Below are 25,949 nucleotides of genomic sequence, written 5' to 3' on the forward strand. Positions count from 1 at the left end.
TGGAGGAGTACGTTGGGCGTATAAGTCTGTACGTGCAGCGTACAAGACAAACAACGAGTACGCTTAGTGTACAGATGGGTACGCCGCGTGTACTCAGTCAGGAGGGATTTTGCATGTTGGGTTCGATTTGGGCCATCTTTTGGGCTTACTTGTCTTGGGCCGTGTTGGGCCATCAGGTTTTGAACTGATAATCATTTTGAGAAGGCCTATAATGGGTTTGGGCCCAATTTGGAAAATTGGGCCATGGATTGGGCGTTGGGTGGTTTTTGGTATTTGGGCCTTTTTGGATGTTAGGTTTGGGCCTAATTCTTGGTCCAAACTAGGTCAAGGGTAAATTGGTCATTTACCCTAATAATGGATTTATGGTTATGGTTTGGGACCCAAGTGTTGATTGGGTGTTGTTTTGATATTGATAGTTCGGGGATTTGTTAGCCAGCAGCCAAGGATTATCTGAGTGTTTCGACAGTACGAGGTGAGTCTCCTCACTGGGTTTAGCGGGTCGAAGGAACCAATGTCGGCCCATGATTTATATGTTAGGATGCTAGATATCTGCGTAACTCTTTCATGTGTTGTATGATGGTATGCTTACCGGGCAAGGCCCGATGCCAGGCGGGGCCTGATGAGTATATTGCATGCTAGTTATTGGTACCCGTTTTTATGCTTGCCGGGAAGGCTCGATGACTGTATGGTATGCTATAGTCTTTGTGATTATTGCATGTGCTAGTAGGTTATATGTTTATATGATTATATGGTTATATGATTATGTGAGTATCAGGCGGGGTCCAATGTCAAGCGGGGCCTGGAGAATGACAGATATGTAATCCGAGGGGAGCTCGATGTCGGGCGGTGCTCGAGGCTGAGTAAGACTCGAGACCGGGCGAGGCCCGATGGAGGGTAGGGGCCCAGTATGTGATTTATGTATATGTGGTATCTTGGGGAACTCACTAAGATTTGTGCTTACGGTTTTCAGTTTATGTTTTAGGTACTTCGGTTTTCAATGGAAGAGCTCGTGTTGTTTGCAAGGCACACACCACATGTTTCCGCATTCTGTGATTCACTCTGATTCGATGATGTTTTGCTAAATCTTGATTACCATGGTTTTATGGAAATGATATGTAATAACGATTTATTTATTTAAAAACGAAAATTTATGTCACTATTTTTGGGACGTTACAACGTGGCATTTGAAAGTTGTTTCCGTCTGAAAAAGACATTATTTTTTTACGTATTAGCAATGTTTTAGAGGCGCGATATGTTATCTTTTAACAAAAATCCAATGCTAGAGATAGAATGGGATATACTAGTATACAAAATGTGTGGCTGTTCTTAGATATTTATGATACGATATAGCCTTTGATGCATCGAACGAATGCTTGAAAATATCCGAGATGACCGCAATTAAGTGTGTAGATTATTTTTGTGCATATGTGTATGAGGTTTTTCACAAAAAATATTTGCGCAAACCTACTGCACGTGATATGGAGAGATTTCATTTGGCACATGAAGAGAGACATTGATTTCCAAGAATGATCGGTAGCCTTTATTGTACACATGTCGTATGGGAAAAATGTCCAACTGAGTGGTGCGGTCAATTTATTCGAGGTGATATAGGTGAGACGACTATAATATTAGAAGTTGTTGCATCTTAGGATTTGTGGATATGTCATTCGTTCTTTGGAGTTGCAGGGTCTAACAATTACCATAATGTTCTTGGCCAGTCCCCTATTTTCAACGATATATGGAGCGAAAAAGCACCCGATATGTGCTTCATGATAAACGGGAATTTGTAGAATTATGTTTACTACCTTTGTGATTGGATATACCCAGATTACGCAACTTTTATGAAGACATACTCGGTACCTCGAACTAAAAAGATGAATTTGTACACAAAAAGACATGAATCTGCTAGAAAGGATATTTAGAGGACATTTGGAGTCCTCAAGCAGACATTGCATGTAGTAAAATACGCTACTCAACTATGAGATATGAATATAATAAAACGAATAATATGTGCATGTATTATAAATTTATAATACGTAATATGATTATTGAACATGAAGGTCGAGCAATTTGCACGTATGATGCGAATGACATAGCTAACCCGGTTGAAGAGTTCGTATCCATAATGACTGAATTTTTAGCAAGAGTTGTTGAAATTCATAACAGTAAAACATGTTTCAATCTTCGAGAAGACATCGTGGAGCCTTTATACCAAAGAAACATGAACGAAAATTAGTCTTTTATGTTTGGAGTTTTTGTGTTTTTTTTTGTCTTTTTTTTTTGTCTTTTTTTTTTAATTCTTGTGTTTCTTTAAAAAATATTATAGTTTTTTAATAAATGTAGTTTTTTATTGAATGAAAAATAATTTAAATAAAATCTATATTTTATTGTATTTTTTATTTAAATTTAATTAAAAATTGATTTTTTTAAAACAAAAAAAATACTAAAGGGCTGTTTGATAGTTGCTGACTGAGTAGAGGCCTGACTGGGTCTGAAGCTCTGAATGATTATGCCTCTGATTGAAACAATACTGTTTGATTACGCCTCTGACCAAATGTGCTAAGTATTCAATATGACCATTTTATCCTTCTTGTTCATTTTTTTGTGTTATTCAGTTGATAAAATAGCCAAAAATACCATTTTAAAACAAATTATATATTTACAAAATGGCATACAAAGGAATGGAATGAATATAATTAACAATGACCAAAATACTCCTTTAAAACAAATATATATATATATATATATATATATATATATATATATATATATATATATATATATATATATATATATCCAATCTTTTACAAAATTATCGTTGTCTCATGCTTTCTAGAATTTCTAGGAGAAGCATAACAGAATTTCTCGAATTACCTTCATATTGTCACAACGTCCATTCCTTTCTGCTGCCGTGTAAAATTATTTTTTCCCAAGTCTACTCCTCTATTGATGATTATGCTTGTTTCTCTCTCTATTTCAAACAACTTATGACTTTATGAGTAGAAACCCTCCCTTGCTTCCTATTGGAAATATACATCACATTCAACAATTCTCTATACCCAAGTAACCAAATAAACCCTCTCTTTCTTCCTGTTAGAAATACATCACATAACCTAGAACTTCTTCAACCCTTATGAATCTTGATCTGATCATGGTAAGCTTCAACAATCTATTAAAAAAATCATGTTTTGTAGTACCAATTGTTTTGGCATTCAACACCAGTACATATTAAAAGAAAACAAAACTAACCTTGATTGTGGCTTCTTGTGGACATAATCAAGAACTTAAAATTGAACACCCAAATCTTGATTTTGAGAATTAATCATGATTTGAATCTAAAATACAAGGTAGAAAAATCAAACTAAAAAATACATACAGAAAAATCGAACATAAAAAAGGAGGAAAAAGAGAGGGTGTCTCTTACCGGCAGATGGAGGCCAGAGCTCAATAAAGACGATAGCGAGTGGCGGTGAAGGCATAGGTCGGAGATGGAGGAGTCGATGCAGATTTCAGAGGTGTGAGGAGCAATTGAAGAAATCGTCTATGGGGCAAGGAGAAGGACGTCACGCAGAAGGAGAAGGGAACATACAGACGAATTTTCAGTCAAAGCTTTATTTTAGTGGACCGAATAAGAGGCTTGTGGACTGATTGTAGACCGACTAAGAGCCAAAATGCATGATATCAAACACACTTATTGGACTCGATCAGAGATGACCTCTTACTGGACCCAGTAAGAGGTCTATCAAACAACCCCTAAGTACACCTAAATTATTCAACCTATGTCCACTGCGAGACTTGCACCCCCAACCTCAAAGAGGAGGACAACACCAGATACCGCTAGGGCTAGAAGCCCTTTGCTATTAAAAAATGATGTGAAGTGGTGTTTTAGTGGTAGGTATACCATATGTTTAATGGCTGATTGTGGTGATGAGGTGACACCCACTATATTAGTGGTTAGTGGTGGATACAACAGATAACCTATGAACAAACATAAGAAATATTAATTATGAGAAATATTATAACAATCAAATGTGAAATGCATTAATTATAGGGAATACCTATTATTGAAAGTATAAAATGCATTAGTTATGAAAACATATTCCATATAATTAATAAATTTAACGTTCAATTATAATAATATTTTCAATAACTATTGTTTTTTATATGTGTCCTAAGCAATGTTTTAAAAACCGGTATGGTGACCGGTTTAACCAGTTCTATCGTCGGTTCAACTAGTTTATATAATTTGCATCTTTTTTTTTTATTTATTTTTTATTTATTTTTTTCGTATAAGCACAAACAATCAAAAGTTTAAACATTAAAAATACACATAAATACAAGTTGTAGATCAATCAAACTACATTAAAAAACACATAACCATAAGTTTACATCAATCCGGCCACATACATAAAAAAGTATAATACGAAAACAAAATATACTTTTAGATAAATACAAACGCATTAAAAAACTTCAAAATACTTACCTATTGTTTTTTATTAAAAGAAATCTAAATAGATGTGAAAAAAACACTAAAGTTTGTTATGCAAAATGATTCATTTCTATGTTTAACTGGTTCAACCAGTTTAATCGAGTTTTTGCAAGAACCGACTGATTTATTCTGGTTCAGACGGTACTAGTTGAACCATTATCTTCTCTGACTGGCCGGCTCAAACGAAATTTTAAAACATTGAGTTATTAAAAAATCCTTTTATAAATTGTTTTCTAATCCGCTAACACCAACAATATCTATTATGAATGCAATGTTAATGCTTAAACGCATAAAACACATCCACATGCCTCATTTTCCAAATTTTCCATTACAAAAACGCAAACCGTCTTTTTTTTTTTTTTTTTTTTTTTTTTTTTTTTTTTTTTTTTTTTTTTAAAGGGCTTTCTAACAACTTTATTGTTTAGAATATCACAAAGAATCCACAATTTAGACTTTTAGTGTTCTCTCTTTACGATCGACTTTCTCTTTCTATAAAATATTTGTTATTACTTGAATCGAATGAGGAAGGAGAAACACAAAAAAGCAAGCATGTATACACTTTTACAAGTGGATATCCACTAATCAGGTTATTCACATCCCTACAGAAGATGTGGACAAGCTTTGTGGATACACCAATACACCATTACACCATTACAGACTTAACTTCCACTCTCTTCATATCCGCCACATAACTTCTGTGGATCACCCTTCGGGACACACCATGACATATATATATATATATATATATATATATATATATATATATATATATATATATATATAGGAGTAGGATCAAATGAGAACACCTAAAAGGTTGAGAACGCGAGAACAGATCTTGGACCATTTAAATATCTAAATCTAAGGCTAATTTCAAATGGGTCGTTTATGTAAAAATCTTAAACTACTTGCATTAAAGTGTAACTTCAAAATTGTCATAAGGATATAACAGTAATTTCAACTTTGGTTGATTCCTAAAATTCCTCTCTCTCATCTATTTCCTTTCATTTTGCCGTCTCTTTATTCCTTTCGTGTATACCTAGGGTTTCATCAACAAAAACACATCCATCAACCACATATAACCAGGACCAGTTCATCATCATCATCTCATGTTGCAGCCACTATCAAGCCTCCTCCCTGGTCTAAACATTGTCTTTTACACTGTTGGTTCCCTATTTGAATCTTAATCGATTCCAGTTACAATAGGGTTCCGTTTTCTCTTAAAAATGCAAACAGGAGGGAGAGTACGCAGTGGATTAAGAGACAGATCGAGAAAGGGGAAGGTGTAGCAATGGTTTTAGAGGCGATTTTGGTGGTGTCGTGCGGTATTGGGTGGCCCAACGAGCCGACGGTAGTCCTAGTGGTCGGAAGCTGTGATTATTATTCTGGTACGTACTTTTATTTTTTTCTTGTTCGTGTTTCAGTTTTCCAGATATTATTTTGATTATAATGTTTCGTTTTTCTTATATTGCTTTGATTATGATCTTTATGTAAAAAGGGAAGCAAAGATGTTTAGAAATCTAAAAAAGGCAAAATAAATTGAAATGTAAATTTGATCGGTTGATTTAATCAAAACAAAGATCAAAAATAAATTTGTTTTGGTTTCTTTTTATTATGAATACCTGTAAGGCTGCAACCAAGTTCAAGCAAGGGAAGAAGGAAAGTCAAAGAAGAAACCTGTGCTAATTTGTTTTGAGTCTTAAAGGCTGCAAATAGAAGAGTAAGGTTCTCACACAAAATTCAAGGTATTTGTTTTTTTTACACCTTTTTTTTTGTAGGTTTTGATAAAAAAAAATTTGCTTATTAATTATATTTGATGATTTCAATATTTAGAATTAGCTAAAGGTGAACCCATTTATTGTAGGGTGGTTTTACATCTTATAATTGTTTAATCAAAAAACAATGTTTTGTTGTGTTCGTTATAATCATTTATGATTATAAATATTGTTGTTCATATGATTAGAAGACACCAATAATAATAATTTATGATTATAACTATTGGCAGCATAAACGATAAGAGGATCAGTTATAATCATTTGTGATTATAACAACATATGATTTGCTACTAATCATTCATTTTAATATTTTTTTGATCATTTTATTGTATTTTCATAGTATTGGCATTTTGTAGATATTGATCAACGAAAAAATTAATGTTGGAATTTTTTTAGGTATCACTACTACTCTTTACACAAGCTCGCGAGCCATTTGATTCAAATAGAAGAATGAGGTGGCGACCGATTCAAGAAAATGGTTGACACAGTGATGAATTTTGTAATTTTTTCCATTGAAGTGGTTTAGTCATTATTGAATATAATCATGTATAAATGTAAAAAATTAGTCTTGACATATTCATTTATGAATATAAATATAAAAATGTATGAACTCAATCTTTGGAAAATTTATTTGTCAATATAATAGTGTTTATAATGAATTACTAATGTATTGATTTTTATTTTTTATTTTTTAGTATATTCATGTACGATTATTAGTTTTTTTATTCATTTATAAATGGAATTTTTTTATCTCTAAATTATGTTTTATTAATTTAGGATTACAATCATATATTTTTATAATTACATATGTGTTTTATTCATACATTATTGGAAATATTCTGATGAATTATAAATTAAAAAAAAATCGATTTTTTAATTTGAGTGAAAATAAATACAAATTATTTTTATCATCCATTAATAAAAAAATAAAAAAAAACGGTTAATCTTTTATTTTAGGTAACTGTAATCAATATCGCTAAATTTCAGGAAATTAAGATTTGAATTTAATTTGTTTTAATTTAATTAAATATACAATTACTAATATGCCTTCCAGAAATGTTCTCGCGTTCTCAACCTTTTTGATGTTTTAATTTGATCCTTACCCTCTCTATATATATATATATATATATATATATATATATATATATATATATATATATATATATATATATATATATATATATATATATATATATATATATATATATGGGACCCAATTTTGAAGATTGCTGTTTGGAGAATGCCCAATGGTCCAATTAATAACTCATTTTAATTTACTCGAAACACTCATAATAATTTGCTCAACTTCCAGACTTCAATCAATACATAAATATATATTATCCAGGGCATCTCAAACCCGACTATAGTATTTGGTGCTAACTTTATTTTTGGTGTAAACTTTTTTCATCTTAACACTACTTTAATTTTATATCAACTTTATCTAGTGTTCATGTTGTTTTTGGTGTAAACTTTCTTCAACTTAACAATATTTTTCCATATCATAATTAGTGTTACTAATAATAGTACAATTTTGGTGTAAAACTTTTTAAATAACACCAAATTTGGTGTCAACAAAAGTTTCAATATGTTATTTGTACTTTAACTTTGAGTTTATACATATCTAACTTATTTTAAATCTTTTAAGTCTAGTTTATATATTGTAAGTTAATTTAATTTTATAATCATATTTTGAATTTAGTATTGTTTTAATATATTTAATAAATATGATTTCCTATTTAAATGTATTATAGATGTAACTGTTTACTTAATATAATGTTTATTTTAATAATATGACAATTAATTCAATTTATTGTATATTAGTCATTTGTTTCAATAATATAAATTTTAAAGTTGTAACAAGATATTTAAGACAAATTTTTTTGCAAAAACTAATAAGTAGAAGGATATATATATATATATATATATATATATATATATATATATATATATATATATATATTGTTTGATATAAAAATATTGTTAAAAAAATTATGATGAGTGGAGGTGGTCTTAGCATTAGCCATTTGGGAATGAGGTGAAAATAAAATTTAGATGTTAGAAATATTGGAAAAATTATCTAAACACAAATTTTATCCAACTAAGTTAATTCAACACAACAAGTAAAAGTTTTCATTCGGTATTTAGGAGCTTTTAGTTTTTAAAAGAAAAACTTAAAAGAAAAAAATATGTTCGACCATAAGAACTTTTAGATCTTAACTAAAATAAAAGGCTTCAAAATCAAAAAAACTATTTCAAATAGAGTTTAATATAAATTGACTTAATTACTTTTTTTCAAAAATCAATGACAAGTTTTAGATAAATTATTTGATGTAATTTGAATTTTTTTTAAATGTTTCTAACTATTTTAGCCTAATACTCGTATACAAATTAAATATACAATCCAACTAGACAAAACTGCACAAATGGTCCCTGTGGTTTACACAAAATTGTCACTTTGGTCCAAAAAAGTTTGTGCTAGCACCACAAGTCCAAACTTTTCATTTTCTTGCATATTTGGTCCAATGGTTTAACTTCCGTCTATTTCCCTCTGTTAAGTTATGTTTGACTAGTCAAATTAGGGGTATTTTGGTCATTCCCTATTTATTTTATATTAATAAAGGAGAGTTCGTATGTATGCATTGCCATACGGATAATATCGAGCCTAATTCACATTTATAGTCCTTAAAAACCGTGAGTCGATACAATTTCCCTCCTCATTGACTGAGGATCAAGAACCCTAAACTGATTACCAAGGTTGATAGCTTCGATCAGGCGACTTTCGTAGTGAATGCATATACCAATGTGGCACTTAAGGTTGTCAAGCACGTCATTCGACCCAAGGGTGGTTTATGGTACGTAATTTTGTTTTTGATCATTTTCTTGATTTGCTTACAAGAAATCATACCTTCTGAAGTTTGTTTTTTGCTCTTGTGTTGAAGATGGACACCCTACATTGTTTACCATCAAGCTACATCATGGAGGTGAGTTCACAAAGTTTCCAAATGTCAACTACATTGAGGGTACTGTGACGAACGTAGATATGGTGGATATAGAAGAGTTTTCTATTCACGAGATGGATGCGATTATGAAAGGGTTAGGATACTCAGTTCCTCCAGTTATCTACTATCATTTTCGAGTGCCAAAGGGAGACATGCATTTTGGGTTACGGGCCCTAGGAAATGATGATGATGTCCTCAATCTTGCCCAGTATGTGAAGGAGCATAAACTAATAAGGGTTTACACCGAACATGGTATTACTAACTTGCTTACTTACTTTATGGCTCCTAAACCTGTAAGAAAAGTTATTATTGAGCAATTAGAGGATATTGAGGAACATCAAGCCCCTCCAACTAATAACCAACCCAATGGCATGCCACAAACATGCATACCATCTGTGATAGCAAATGAAGCTGCTTTAGCCTTGTCGATATCCCCTGAATATACTAAGAAAAGGGAATTTATCAAGGACAAACCATTGTCATCATGTATTAAGAAATTGGTCATGGATGATGTTGGTGTTGATAGGATTGGTAGGAATAAGGATGATGCAGCTAATGAATTTGACCAGAGATTTAATGAATTTGATGAGGCAGCTAATGTTATTGACCAGGAATTTAATGAATTTCATGAGGCATGTAATGATTTTGACCAGGGATTTAATGAATTTGATGAGGCAGCTAATGACTTTGATATTGGGTTGTACCAACAGATTTTACAGTCTAATGAACAAAATGTAGATGATGAGGTTCATGAAGGTGAGGACAATGTAGTTAATAAGGAATTCATTGAAGAAGAGAATCATGACAGAAATGAAATGAATGATGAGAATGTAGAGATGAGAGATTTTGCAGTTGATGATGGAAGTGAAGATAACATAGAGACTGATGAAGAGAATCATGAAAGAAGTGATGAGAGTGAGGACAGTGATGATAGTGATTTCTGGGTGGATGAAGACAACATAATCCCTGATGTAGAAGTAGATATGAGGGATTTTTACATGAATATAGATCTTGAAGCATAATTTCTTGAAAAAAGATTATCAAAGCATAGAGATAATGAGAGTTATGAGGTCAATGAAGAGTTGGATGTTATAGATAATGATCAATGGGATTCATTGGATGAGGGTTCTGATATAGATAGGAAAAGAAGAGCTGTAATAAAGGAATTGGGGAAGGAGACTAGGTGCTCTCAAGGTGAGATACACAAGGTAACTTTTAGGATAGGACAAAAATATAAAAATAAGAAGGAGTTAAAGGAAAAGATACAATTGCATGCACTGGAAACAAGAAGGAATATATTCTTTGTGAAAAACGACAAAATGAGGTTAAGGGCAATCTGTAAAGGAACTGTTGCCTTTAATGATGGTCATGTGGGTGAACCTACCCCTTGTCCTTGGGTGATACAAGGTTCTAGGTCAGATGTAAATAGTAATTGGTTCATAAAAACTTACAACCACGAACATAGATGCCTCCAGACAAGAAAAGTTAGATCTGCAACAGCAAAGTTTATCTCTAAACAGATCATGGACCAGATTGAATCCAACCCAACAATCCCAGTCAGAGCTCTTCAAGAACAACTTCAAAAGGATTATCAAGTTGGATTCTCTATTCACAAGGTATTCAGGGCCAAATCTACTGCAAAAAAACTTGTCCAGGGTGATTATAAAAAGCAATATGTTGTTCTTAGAGATTACATCCTGGAGTTGCAATCTACTGATCCAGAAACCACTGTGAAGTTAGAGTTTGATTCAGAACCCAACCTAAGTGCTACCTCAAGAAGGTTTAAAAGGATGTATGTGTGTTTGGGTGGAATGAAGAAGGGGTTTAGAGCTTGCCTGAGGAATTTTCTAGGTTTTGATGGGGCATTTATGAAGGGCCCTTTCCCAGGACAAATTTTAACTGCAGTTGGGGTAGACTCCAACAATGGAATATACCCCCTAGCTTATGCCGTTGTTGAGACTGAGAACACTGACAGTTGGAAGTGGTTCCTAGAGTGTATTGCAGATGATCTGGACCTATATGCAAACTCAAACTTCACATTTATAAGTGACAGACAAAAGGTTTGTAATTTGTTGTTTATATTTGACATATTTGGATGTACTATATTAACTATGTTTTAATTCCTTTACAGGGATTGCAGGCTGCCATTTCTCAGTTGTTCCCATGTGCTGAGCACAGGTTTTGTCTCAGGCATATACATGACAATATGAGAAAAACATGGAGAACTAATGAGTACAAAGAACACTTGTGGAATTGTGCTACAACTACCACAGTACCAGAGTTTAATCATAGGATGCAAGAATTCAACTCATATGATATAAAAGCTTATAATTGGTTGAAGCAGATTCCCCCACAACACTGGGCAAGAAGCCACTTCACAGGTATATACTTCAGCTTCCAAATTTACCCTTTTGTGTTAGTATATGTTTGATCCTGACATTATTGTGGTGTTTTCAGGTAGAACAGTTTCATATATGCTTCTGAATAATCTTTGTGAAGTTTTTAATAGCAAATTGATTGAGGGAAGGGACAAGCCACTGATAACCTGCTTGGAGTACATTAGGGAGTATATGATGAAAAGAATATGCAATGTAATAAAGGTGGAAAAGAAGTGTGTTGGTCCACTAACCCCATCTGCAACAAAGATCATGGAGAAGAATGTGAATTGGGCATCTTAGTACACAGCTAGGTGGAATGGGTCAGATAAATACCAAGTGCAAGGGCCATGGCAGGATCAACATGTTGTTGACATGGTTGAAAGAGTATGCAGTTGTAGGAAGTGGGAATTAACAGGACTCCCTTGTAAGCATGTCATTGCAGTCCTAAATGACAAAGCAGATAATGGTGAGGAAGTTGGAGAGCTGCACACTTATGCCTACAGGGTGCACTGGCTAGAAACATGGAAAGCAGCTTATGTGTACAAGGTAGAGCCTATTAAAGGTCGAGCAATGTGGCCTATAAGTGAATGCCCAATTAAAATCACCCCTCCTCTACACCATAATCAGCCTGGAAGGCCCAAGAAAAAGAGACAATGTTGAGGAGAAAAGCCAAAAGAAGGGAGACAATGTTGCTAGTGGTAGTGGGAGTCAAAGCCATATTGCTAGTGGGAGTGGGAAGCTTACAAGAAAGTTTGTCCAAGTAACTTGCAGCAAGTGTAAAATTAAAGGGCACAATGCTAGAACTTGCAAAGGCCAAGGGGGTAAGTGATGGGATTTCAAGTTATTTTGATATATGTAGGGGTATAAGTGTCTTTTTGGGATAATGTTATGTTTTGATGTATTGTATGTTTAGTACTTTATGTGTTTTGGGGTTTAAGCAATTTGGATGTTATTTTTGGTACTTGATAGTGTACCCCTGTGATGATATGGGAACAATTTACACTGGATTTGATGTAATGGCTTATGTTATGTTTAATGTCTTGATGTTATTCTCATGTATAATTTTTTGTTGTAGAACTTGACCAATATGCCCTTTTAAACAAAACATACAATGGTCATTCATAATGTGTAAACCACAAACTAAATAAATTGACCAATATGCCCTTTTAAACAAAACCACAAACAAAATAAATTGGTCAAAATGTACATACCAAATATAATCACCATTGACAATTTCTTGCAAAACATGTCTTACATTGCTTACATTTTAACCACAAAAGACTACCACAAAGTATTGCCCGAAAGTTTACATTGCTTAAACAAGATACTACCAAAAACATTAAAACACTACCCAAACCATTACACTTCAATTATTGCTTAGAAACAACCCAAACCATTACACTTCAATCTACTTCTTATAAAACAGAACAAACACGAACAACACCCAACTGCATAACAGGTAACACTTGAGTCTTGTGTTTTGTGACTTCAGTTTGTTGATTGACCTCAGCAGCCCATGTATAATGGTTTTTGAACGTTCACAAATTTGTCCATCAAACCACCCAATAAATCGACATTTGGATCCCTTCAAATTTTAAGAAACAAAAGAAGATCGTAACATGTAATGGGAGATTTAAGCTGAAATCCAAAAAAATAAACATTTGCGTACCTCAGTAGGGCATCCCCAGAAGCGTCTACCTGGATTTTTGTCGGTCCTTGCTGTGCGAACTATCGCCATTTTACCACAAAAACAAAGCACCATTTTTTATTTTGATTTCTTGAAGAAATCGAAGACGATCGCAGAGTTGAAGAAGACCAAGGTGAGAACGACGACAAAGAGGGATTGGGATTCGTTCTTATAGGACTCCTTTATTAATATAAAATAAGGGGCATAAATAGGGAATGACCAAAATACCCCTAATTTGACTAGTCAAACATAACTTAACAGAGGGAAACAGACGGAAGTTAAACCATTGGACCAAATATGCAAGAAAATGAAAAGTTTGGACTTGTGGTGCTAGCCCAAACTTTTTTGGACCAAAGTGGCAATTTTGTGTAAACCACAGGGACCATTTGTGCAGTTTTGTCATCCAACTATCAGTTATTTTTGTTTAACCCATCAATATTTTTTATTATTTATTTATTTATTACTATTCTTTTTTTTTTTGGGTTTTTTTTTTGCAAATTAGGATCCACTTGTTCACTTCACTTGATTAACAAAATCCATTGGCCTCACCGCTTCGATTAAATGACAATTGGATTTCATTAGAGCCATGTGTATAGCCATATGATTAACTTTTGTACATCTAAAATGAGATTAAAAACGAAACACATTCTTGTGTCACTAATATATCTCGGGTTCACTACTATCTGTATAAATTCAAATGATTGGACCATTTATATAAAGAAGAGAGAACTTTAAAAAATAACACTCTTTTATATATTCTGCAACTTTAAAAAATCAATTGTTACATATGAAAGAGTAATAAAGAATTGCAATCCCCTTATTGCTTTTGCAAAAAAGAATATATAAAAAAAAACATTTTCTATCTAAACTTATGTAAAATTTTAGAAAAATAAAAAATAAAAAATCCAAGAGAAGACCCTTCGGGCAATAAAACAATCATCTTGAACAAATCGGTTCTTCAGCAATAGTCTCCAACAATGGCTTCTTCGATCTACACATCGTAATCATATGCTTAAACTCCGGCGAAGATAACTCCTCAATCTCATCCAAGCTCAACCTAGGCGGCGTAGGTGCATTTTCCGGCAGAATCCTCACAGTTCCTATTTTATTAGCACCAGATTTAGCAGCAAGAAAAAGAAACGCCAAATCAGCTGTGGCGACGACTGAATTCAGCCTGTTCATCGGAAACACGACGTAAACGGAAGACATCTCCAGGTCTTCGTCGGCATTTAGGGCGGAGAACCGAGCTCCGATCTTGAGCGATTTTGAGTTCACCAGAAAAGTATTCGGCGACTCCAACATGAGTTCTGCAGCTTTGATTGGTTGCTGGAGTTTGCGGATTTCCCCATTAGTGTAAATTACCTTTGTGCTCTTTGAGTGTTTGGTTAATGTGCAGGAAACGTAGTTGCCCATGACGACGGCGAATGCGACGGTGACGGCGGCGGCGGCGGTGGTTTAAGATTTAATGGGTGGATTGGGATTTGGGAAGATGGAAATGCGATTTGAGGATAGGGAGGGAATTAATGGGGTATATATGGAGATAGAATGTTTGACAAAATTAATTAAAAAATGAATTAATTTTGAATTAAGAATTTGAAATTAATAAAATAATAGAAGGTGACAGTTGGAATGAATGGTGTTGACAATGAGAATCCCGCGTTTTTTAAATAAAGTAAAACTGTCGACCTGGATACGGTGCTATTGGTGTGGTACAACATATAATACGGAAGATACAACATTAAATGGTTTAAAACTTTAAATGAATGAAGTCGTAGGGTTTTTTCTTGTATTTGTGCATTAACTCGAATGTTGTGTATTTTTAAATATAAGATATAAACTATCATCTACGAAACATACAAGTTGAAGCACATACGTAACTTATTATTATGGTAATAATCTCTTACGCAAATACAAATTCATTATTGATCGGTCTTTCGTAGTTGGTAGTATATAGAAGTCTATCCTTATTAGATTTTCTACTAATCTTGATATAGACATTTTAGATATCTTATTTATCATTATTCATTAACAGTTAGACATTATAATAAATCATGTTATTTATGCAACAATGTATTTGTTTTGAGGGTGAAACTATTAGTGTAGTATTTGTTGAAAATTTAATGGAATTATAGCAAGTATCACATGTTGGGAGGAACAAATTTTTATGGATTTATAAGACTTTCATTTCTTAAACTTTCAAAGACTTTAGTGAAGATTAAAGATGAGTCAAGCCCGCATGTGTTTAATGTAGTTGATGAGCTTTTTATTTTTGGTTGGATTTGTCCGTTCAGGTTGGATCTGGTTTGGAATAAGTTGAATGATGGTTTAGTCAAAGTTAACCGATGATTAACTTCGTGGATAGCTTCTCCAGAGATCGGGCAGATATTTGGTTTCAAATTCGGATTACCCTCGGTTTGAATTCGAATTCAGATAACTTTAAGGTATTTTGAATTTTAAACTAAGATACATGTGAACTATCTCCCTCTGCGATTCAAGTATCTTATGGTCTTTCGAGTATTCGTTGTACGTTTTTCTATTCTTTCATAGTTGGTGGAATTAATGATAACTACATTAAATCATGTGGTACTATGTTGCAACTTACAACCATTGGAGCCTGTAAAAACCATGAAGAACATGAGTCATTCCGTATAGTTACCGGTCAAGATCTGTAATTTTTCAGGTTGGTTTTAATTTTTGTCTTGTCTTTTAATTTGTCTGACAATATGACATTCTCCTATACATTTCTTATGATCAGATCTCACTGCAAATGATGATTTCTAAACAAAACTTGGCAATTAAGTAAGAGAAACTGGATTTATTATTTGCTAACGATTTGATATCAGTCTTCAATATTAATGGTCAAAGTGTTTGTCTATCAAATTGGAAATACAACAGTACTATTACCCGAACTGTTTTTTTTTAATAATTAAACTAATATTGATACTAAAATAGTCAAATCAAATACAATGTATAATCTACAAAGTATTATGGCACACAAAGATTAGATGAGTATGCTCAAAGTCTTTATCATTTGTGTTAGGTTATATGGTGAATCCCCCTCTTTGTTGGTTTGGCTATTTCTCATAAATTATTTATGAAAGAAAACATATGAAATATCTTAATATCTACTCTTTGGCTTGATTTATACAAGCATGATATTGACATGACGTAATTAAAATACAAAGTACACAAAGTTCAGATTTATTTGAAATCCAAGGATGCAAGATCAAACTACAAACCAATGATCAATTGACAAAAAAAAAAAAAAAAAAAAAAAAATCTTACTGTTTCTCGACAATTAGTATGGTAATTTCTTTTATTAGATGTTAATCATGTTATATATAATCATTCATTTTATCCAATCTAAATAACATTAAACTGCACTAGTGATTTTAAATATGGTTTTTGATATTAGTAAGATTAAATTATTGTGTAGTTAACAAAGTAAAAGGTTTAACTTATCAAATTAGAATTATTTTTTGTGAGATCTATTTTATGGTGTTGTTTAAAAATGGAAAATAATGTATATGTTACTTGTGAAACAAAATAAAACGGGTGGATGGATGGAATTTGGTCAGACCAAAGTGGAGTATGTTGTGAGGGTCCAAACCTCCTTCCATTCTCCCAACTTTGAGTCTCCCATAAGCATAAAGATTGAGATTTTCAGAAATTATATAAAAATAGACAAAATTGCATCATGCTACAATGTAAGAGTTGCTATGATTAACTAATTGCACCAAACATTTAATAAAATTATAAGGTAACTATCAAACAAAATACATACTCATGACAAGTTTAACATACGTATAATATGATTTACCTTTTTTTTTAAAATATTGACAATGCCTTTTATTTTTACTCATAAGACCAATATACTTTAGCTTTAATGATAACTAGAAAGGTTACCCCCGCTACGCGGGGGCCAGAAGCTTTCAATGTTGTTTCCGAATTGATAAATATGACAGACATAGAAAGTGCAAGGATGAAAAGTCCGGGCTTTGCCCCGGACAAAAAATGTAAAAGTTTTGACTGCAAGGACCAGAAGTGTGAAAATGGCTAAAGAATTAAAGGGGTAGGAATTAGCAACTTTTTAGAAAAGGGATCAAAGTTGTCAAACCGTTAAAGTTTTGTGGCCAAACTTTAAATATTAAAAGGTTCCAAAAAAGTGTAAAAATATTGATTGCAAGGACCAAAAGTGTCAAAATGGGTAAAGAATAATGAGCAAAGTTGCCAAAAAACATCCAAATTTAGTATTCCTAACTTCCAACAATAATACAGGGACCAATTCTATCAAAAAAATAGAAAGTTGAATGGAACACAAACAAAATGACATGAATAAATTAATTAAAGAAGTACAGGGACCGGATATGTAAATCAAGGGACCAAACCTGGACAAAGTATGCCAACTTCACTATTCCTTTCTTCCACAACTTTAATATATATATAATAATAGTAATATATATCCCATAATAACAACAAACTTACATTGTGTTATCAATATCAACAATATATTTTAATTTGTTGCATATTGCTATCATCGGTAAATATGTAAATGTTTTTCTTTTATGGGTAAATTTTGTAAGTATATTACATATTTTATGAAGGCACTAATATTTAATATATAACTAAATACAAAAAGAATTATTAACATCGATACTTATTTCTTAAGTTATCATGAAAACATAAGAGACTGCATTTTCTTGGATTGGTTTGTATTATTATCACCGTTCTGTCATCCAAATCAATTACAACCGTACATACATGTAAGGGGTCAGACTTGAAAACAAGAACATAGGATTCCAGACGTCAAAATAGGTTTATATATACACTAGGTTAAAACCCGTGGAAATCACGGATAATCAATTTCAATTTTAGAGAAGATTACTTGTTGATTTATCATTGATTACGTTGACTAAAAAAAATCTCAAATAATTGCCGATTTAGGATATGCAGATTTCCAGAAATAATTCCTGAACATAAGGGATTGACTATTATTATGGAATTGAAATTAAATAATAATAATGTTGATTGTTTATTTGTAGGGATTGATTCAAACTTAACATATTTAAAGATTACAATTGCCGGAAATTGATGGAATTGATGGAAATTAATATCTATACCGAATTTAAATTAAATAAGGGCAAAATAGTCAATTAACTTTGTAGAAATATTAGAGTCGGAAGTGTCACGTGTCAAAGAGAAAGAGAGACTCTTTTATTAGAGAGTAGATATAGATTGACAAAATCTTCCATTAAACTAAAAAACAATTGACAAAGAAAAAAAATCATACTACCAAAACTTTATAACAACTAAACAATTCTATGGGAAAGCAACATGACATTTTTAAACTTGTTTTATTTCTTCCAATCGAGGTATGAAAAACAAAACTGCTGAAGCTATTAGAAAAAAGCATAGTTTTTTTTGGTAATTAACCAAATGTTACGATTCATTGAAATGGGAAAGGCTTTGGGGTATGAAACCAAAGCATGTAAAAAGATTTGAATGATGTCATTACGAGAATGGGTGTGTTATTTCTTGATAAATGAAGATTATGTCATTGAATGCATGTGGTATACTGAACCAAAGGAAAAGAGAATGGATCTATAAGATATGTATAAAAATTAGTCTTAATTTTTCAAATATTCAAGAAACATATATGCTCCGATGGATTTGGTGAAAGTTAAATGTCCAAATGGTTTCACCTTTGCTTTTGTCAAAAGATAGTGAAAGATTTTAAAAGATGACATAATGGAGTTTGTGGTTCACTTTTTCGAAAATGGTAAAATCCCGAGAGGTTGCAACTGTTCCTTTGTTACTCTTATTCCTAAAGTTTCTAGCAATCTTCTTATCAAAGATTTTCGCCCTATTACTTTGATAAGGATCAATTATAGGTTATTGTTAAGGTTTTAGCAAACAGGTTGACAAAGGTTATTGGTTAGGTAGTTGTTGAAATATCTTGTTTATTCAATTGTTCAAACTTAACATAACATTGTTTTAGGTTTTGGGATTGTTTTGTATATTTGTCTATTTTGCAGGGTTAACATGGTAAGTTTTTAGGTGATTGGTTTTGTAAGATAAGTTGGTTCGAGGGTATATTTGTTGTTTGTATAAACTTGTGGACTGCGAAGCATTTATCTTCAAACTGGTAGTGTTGGACACACAAATCTTTTTGCATTTGGGTCGGATTAGCGACCTTGGTACTTAAGGTGCCAAGGAAGCCGAGAGTTCATTCGAGTCGATCATTTTCTCTCTTGTTTAGTTTAGGGTTTCCCTTTCTAGGGTTTGCTCATTTTGTTCATATTTTCATGTTTTCTGAGTGATATGTATTGAGAATAGGTTAGGAGTTCTGTAGTGAGGATCGAGTTGTAATGGTCATGTATAACGAACTGGTTTCTCATTATCAAGGAAACGGTTGAAGTTGGAAATTATGTGTTTGAGTGTATTATTAGTTTCTTTACATGGTATCAGAGCCAAAGGGCTCTGATTATTCTTTTCTGACACTCAACGGTGCTTCAGTTATTCATCTGACTTGAAAGGTATACTCTGTTTTCCTTTTTTTGCGTTTCGATCCTTGTAGATTTACATAGACCGGGTCAATCTAGAGTTTTCTATGAAAATCTCCAGTTTATTGACGTGGTCGGTGAAAATCTAGGGTTCCTTTTTCTGATCTAGGGTTTATGAGTTATTATTCCCTAAAATCGAAATGTAATCTGTTCTTTTACTTCTTAAGATTCTGTTTATTGCGAAGGTTTGTGGTTCATTGTAGATATGTTCTTGAGAGTCCAACCGATGAGGCTACCCTAGCCTATGCACCACACTATGCCATTCCCTGGCCACATAATCATCCTATTAAATCCATAATCCAATTCCTTGACCCAACCAATCTCTACCAGGTCTCACCTGTATTTCCATAATTACACGGGCCTCACCCACGGGTCTTAACCAATCTATACCGACAAACGGGCCACAACCACGGTGTTGGATTAATGTCTAAGTCCATAACTATATTTGGTATGTACTTGACCCGACCCGACATGGTCCATTTGGGTTGCACTTCACCGGCACAATTTATATGGATAGTCTTTTGAGAATAGTATATTTATGATTTATATTAATATATTATAAGTTCTAATATATTAATATGGAATCATATTATTTAATTAGTATTGATCAAGAATTAATTTAGAATTAATTAAGTGATCAAAAAGAACTAATTAAATATGGACTCTTATATATATGGAATGGGCCAAGTTCATTTAGGTTGGGCTAAGCTTTCATGGATGGTCCATGGAGCTTTTAACCCATGGATCCTATGTAAATGAAAGGTCATGGGTATTAGGGTTTACATGGATGTAACCCTAATCCTCCATAATATATAAAGGGGTCCTTGGCTCACAAAATTGGCACAAGTGTGTGAAAATAAGAGTGGGCCGATTTTAGTGTGCATACATATTCTCTCAAGTTCTTCCAAGGTGTTTTGGTGATTTGTGATTCCATTTGAGGCTTCCACACTATTGGGGCTAAGCTCTTACAGCTTGAAGACATCAAGCTACATCAAAAGGTATGTCATCTAACTAGAACTTTGTAGTATAGGTGCTTCATAATATGCTAGTTAGGATGAAACCTTGGAATAGTTAATATTTGCATGTATAATAGAGAAAACATAGATCCAAGGTTTAGAGGGTTGCATGTACACCATAGGAGTGTTAGAATGCTCAAAACTCAACAGTGGTATCAGAGCCATGGGTTGTTTTCTGTTATATTGATGCAAATGTTTTATTTTCAAGTTGAAAAAAAAAGAGAAAAAAACATGACGTTTGTCAAATTTTAAGATAATTACTTGTTTTTGTGAAAAACTAATTATTTGTAAAATTTGAATCATTTGCTATATGAGTTGAATTAGGTCAAATTTAGTAAAAGATAAAATGATATGATTATTTTATTAGTTTTAAAAGTTTGATCTAAATGTTTTAAGGAGTTACATATTTTGTCATAAAATTTTGGAGCTCAAAAGTTTTTTTTTAAAGTTGTGATCTTAAGGGTTTTTTAAACTTCCATAAGTTATGGATATGAAAGTTTTTTTAAAAAAAAAAAATTTGATTCAAAGTTTTTATGGAGTGACAAAATTTGGTGTTAATGTTTTAAAGAATTCCATAACTTGTTCTTAAGTTATGGAACATGGAAAGTTTCATCATAAAACACCATTAATTCCATAAGTTATGGAATCCAAAGGTTTTCAAGAATTACAAAACTTGCCCTCAAGTTTTGGAATTTGAGAAAAGTTTTTTATGAAAAAAAGAATTGAATTCTAAAACTCTTGGGTTCATAACTTAAACAATTAATTAAATGGTTTTAATTTTGAGTTTAATAATTGGAATTATGATGTTTTGTTGAATAGTTCAAATTAACTCTTATGGACTTTATTAATAGTTAATTAAAACGTTTAACTAAAAGAGTATTATTAATCCATAAATATATGGTTTGAGTTTAATTAAATTAAAAGTCTAGTTTAATTAATAGATTAAACCACCAAGTATTTTAAATGTCTAAAATACACCCTTATACTATTATAATATTAAAAGTTTAATATATTATATGTATAAGAGCAAGTCGTCTTACCATTAGTAGGCCTCATTCACGAAGCCGGTCTATAAGGGGGGTATAAGGTTACTGCCTATAAAATGGCAGTTTAATGGGTGTCGACTCTCACTCACCGCGTCCTTGACCGGTGGAGGGTCGTTAGCCGAACAGGTAGGACAAGGACTATAATTCTCCCTTAATTATAAGTATAATGATAAATACTAAGTAACTAAACACTTATAAATTCTCAATCTTAGTTACTTAGGAAAATGTGAATAAGGTGCTAATCAATGAAATTACACTTTGCACTTTGTTTAAGCTGTTAGTGGAGCGTGTGTGGTTAACCGGCACACTAACCTGGACTTAACAAGGTAGGCAAAGGGTAACTTAATGTTTATCATAGTATCGTTGGAGCGTGTGTGGTTAACCGGCACATCGATTGAGGGGTAAATATTAAGGGTACCAAGTATATTTGCATGGTTACTTCACACCTTGTTTTGTGATCCTCGGCATCCCAGTCACAAAACCTGAAGGGCACACTCAAGATTGAAACATGCCATTGAAAAGTTCAATGAATCTCAAAAGAATCTAGGAGTTTCAAAACTAATTATAACCTAATAATACATTTCGTTTATCTTGGTGGAAATTGGTGAATCGTCATTCACCTACCTTCAAATATTTTATAGCTTGGATTACGGCATCCCTCTTCCAAGTTATAAAATAGTTTGTTGGGTCCTAGCCTTAATATATCATATTGGGTGTTATATTAAGGACTTAAATCAACTTTACATGAATTTCTCCCATTGTTGATGTCTGGTTTAGACAACAATGATCTTCCCAAACCAAGCTTTCCTAATGAATATGACTTCCCGAGTTTGGCTCATGGAAGTCATACTTCTCTTCCTCCACCTCCTCCAATTATTCTCCATAACCCACAAGTTCAAGGTCACTCAAGCCCTAATGGCAAGCAAGGTCTATGTGTGATCACATCTTAGAGATGAAGTCACATATTGACAAGCCGGGAGAGTTGGGTGTCAAAGTCTTGAGAAAGTTGGATGTTCAATCACTTTCTAAGTCACATAGTGAGTTCCTTTGGGACTACTATGAAACAGACTATGACATGAACCTTAATGATCATATCTATTTGCTTGGTGCTGCTGAATCAGCAATGATTTGGAACGATAGTAAAGCAAATTTGATTAGAAGATCAACTTCCCAAAAACTTGATGGATAGTGACAATGGTGACACTGGAAATCCAGAAAAAGCATTCTCTTCCCAATGGAAAGGGATTGGCCATAGTCAACCCAGTTGACCAAATGGTAAAGAGAAAGGCTAAGTCTGAGATAGTCCCATTACCAAAGGATCCATATGTTTATTTTGCCAAAGGAAGGGGCGTTGATTGCAAAGCTGCCAAATTTACCTAAGGATGTTAAAGTCAATAAGTTTGACTCTACATCAGGTAGAGCCCATTATCTAACTCTGTTAAGTTCTATTCTGAGATCCTCATTACATGATGTGACTGGGTCACATGTTGATGTTTTAAGAATCAAAGAATAGAGAGAAATCTTAAAGGAAGTATATGCTGATTCTGATCGCGAAGGTGGATTTCAATCGCATCAAAATTTTGAGCAGTTGCTTAAGAAGTTATGATATATTGCTAAGGAATAGATAACAACAATTTTCCATGTGGATTGTAAGGATAAGTTTTTCCGCAAAGTTTTAAAATAAAAGAAAATTGTTTAATTTTATTTATTTGAAGTATCCTTACAATGGCATTTGTGGAAAATTGTTGCTTATATGATTCCACTGACAACAATATTGGAAAATGGATTTGATTCTTTCATTTGTGGTAGTGTCTAAATTTACCAAATCAGGAAAGTTCCTCATCGCCCAAGTTTCAATTGGACCGAAACTTGGAATCATGCAAGTTGAATAGTATGATGAATGAGAACTTTCAAGCATTGGAAAATCAAGACTAATTACTTGTTCACATGGATGTGTGAGTCAAGTGAAGGACTAAAGGGATCAAGTACACATTCTTGTGCACTGGTCATGTCCACCACAAAGCTCATTAAGACTATTTGATTTACTAAAGTTTAGTAAATATGGTTATACTTACAAGTTTAAGTATAATTCTGAAACATTGGAAAAGTCTCAATGTATGGCAGAACGAATGGGAAGAATCAAATTAGGCAGAAAGATAAAAGTTTCTCAAATCTGAAAAGATGGGAGAGTACTTTAGTATCATGTTTGTGATCATCTTAATGATTTAGAAATCATATCACAATTAGTCCTCTAAAGGTCATCTTAGTGCATTCTTATGACTAAGAAGAGGAGTCATGAATTGTTGAAATGGTTAGATCAGGAAGATGAGTCATACTTCGTTCCAAAATAATTCTTAGGGTCATACTCCAAGATTGTAACTTGAGTGACATATCTTAAAGAAAGGTTTAAAAAACTTGTCAAATGTAAGAGTAAAAGTGTCCTACTCTTGTACATTTGAAATTGGTAAGTTGTGATGTTTTGGATAAAACAAAGACCAACTAAGGCCAATTGTGTGAAGTGTTTGTCTTGATAAAGAATCCGCACTATCTCTTGAATATTTGGCAAGATAGTCTTATATGTCAAGAGGATAGTGGGAGTCTTAAAGATCCTAAAAAGAATTTCAAGAACTAATCAAGAATAAAACCTGAGGTTCTTCACTAGCACACGACTTGAGGTTTATAACCTATCGTGTTGACATATTCTGTGCCCATTCCAGTTAAAGTTGGCTTTGCATAGGAGTTCTGAAAGTTCTCAATTGGTTGCATAACAACTTGGAAGCAATGGCAGGCCCTGTACTACCAGGTGGCAAGAAGTTAAGATTGCATAAGTTCAGTCCATATGAGTTTGGATTTGTCATTATCCTTGTCTTGTGACTATGGTTTTGACGATTCACATGGATAATAACACATACACCATAAAATCTAAGGGTCATAAGGTTTCTCTCCGATTCATGAAAATGATGGTAAGGAAACACTTCCACCAAGTAGATTTGAAGCAGATGGCAAAAGGTCTAAACAATTGAGACTATGATTACGGCATCCCTTTTCATAGTTCTGAAATTGTTTAGACACACATGTATGCTATTTAAGGAAAGGTGTATGATTTTGATAAAGTTTTATCAAAGCATCTCATATCAGAAATCTGAACTTTGGTAAGAAAGTCAATAAAGTATTGATTTCTAGAAGTCCAGCTGATTTCTGAGTACATGTCAAAGCTAGTGGGAGCGTAAGTGTTATGCTAATAATCATCATGTTAGTGGGAGCATGATAATTATTGTTAATGTTGCAAGTTAGCAATGTTAATTATAGAAAACAAAAGTTTCAATTCGTGAGGCTGCAGGGATTGAAAAAGTTGTTTTGCTATAATTAAGGGAGAGGATATACTTCATTTCAGTTCTAAAGGCTTAGATTGAGACCTTAATAATCTTTAGTCAAGAATATATATATGAATTTCATGTTGGATTGGTTCAACTTAAGGAAATTCTATATATTGCTTTCTCAAAATTCGATTATGATTACGACATCCCTCTTCATAGTCAAAATTTGAAAACATGGCAAATAAAAATATTGTAGCAAAAGACTGGTCTAGAATCATGTCTTTATGTGAGACATCATGAATCGTGTACCATTTGCTTTAGGTACAGGATCGATTGCATGTGCTATAATATTTGTCATTTCTAAATTCCAAATGCCCAGAGGCATTAATAAGGGAAAAGGTCTAGAATTGGATATGACTAAAATGATTAAGCAATTGTCGAGGACAATCTGAGGTTTACCAAAGATTGGTTGCTCAGGGACAGTTGGAAGTATAGTGCTAATTTTGGAAGGACCATATTGACATATTCTGAAAAGAGGCATCTCTTATTCAGAAGTGATAGTCAAAATGAGAATATGGAGTTGTCTCCATAGGTGGAAGTTATCTGTGTAAGATTAGAAAACTTAATGCAAGAAGCATGTCCAAAGCAATGTACTTTGAATATGAGACTTAGTTTCCATGGA

The 25,949-nt window shown here is 32.9% G+C and overlaps 1 protein-coding gene and 1 long non-coding RNA gene across 2 annotated transcripts; one reads left to right on the forward strand and one right to left on the reverse strand.

Annotated features, from left to right (window-relative positions):
• The first annotated feature begins 5,488 nt into the window (after positions 1-5,488).
• LOC145156805 (uncharacterized) lies at positions 5,489-6,888 on the forward strand. The gene is made up of 3 exons (XR_013736919.1): positions 5,489-5,874; positions 6,116-6,231; positions 6,658-6,888. It is a non-coding gene; the product is annotated as an uncharacterized LOC145156805 (long non-coding RNA).
• Positions 6,889-14,055: 7,167 nt separating this feature from the next.
• On the reverse strand, positions 14,056-14,831 carry LOC145156806 (uncharacterized). The gene has a single exon (XM_079076044.1). The coding sequence runs from the start codon at positions 14,736-14,738 to the stop codon at positions 14,262-14,264; it is 477 nt and encodes a 158-aa protein (XP_078932170.1). The 5' UTR covers positions 14,739-14,831; the 3' UTR covers positions 14,056-14,261.
• Between the last annotated feature and the right edge of the window lie 11,118 nt (positions 14,832-25,949).

The sequence above is a fragment of the Lactuca virosa genome, chromosome 2 (assembly GCF_052849685.1).
Source record: "Lactuca virosa cultivar CGN04683 chromosome 2, Lactuca_virosa_CGN04683_v6, whole genome shotgun sequence".
Lineage (NCBI taxonomy): Eukaryota > Viridiplantae > Streptophyta > Magnoliopsida > Asterales > Asteraceae > Lactuca > Lactuca virosa.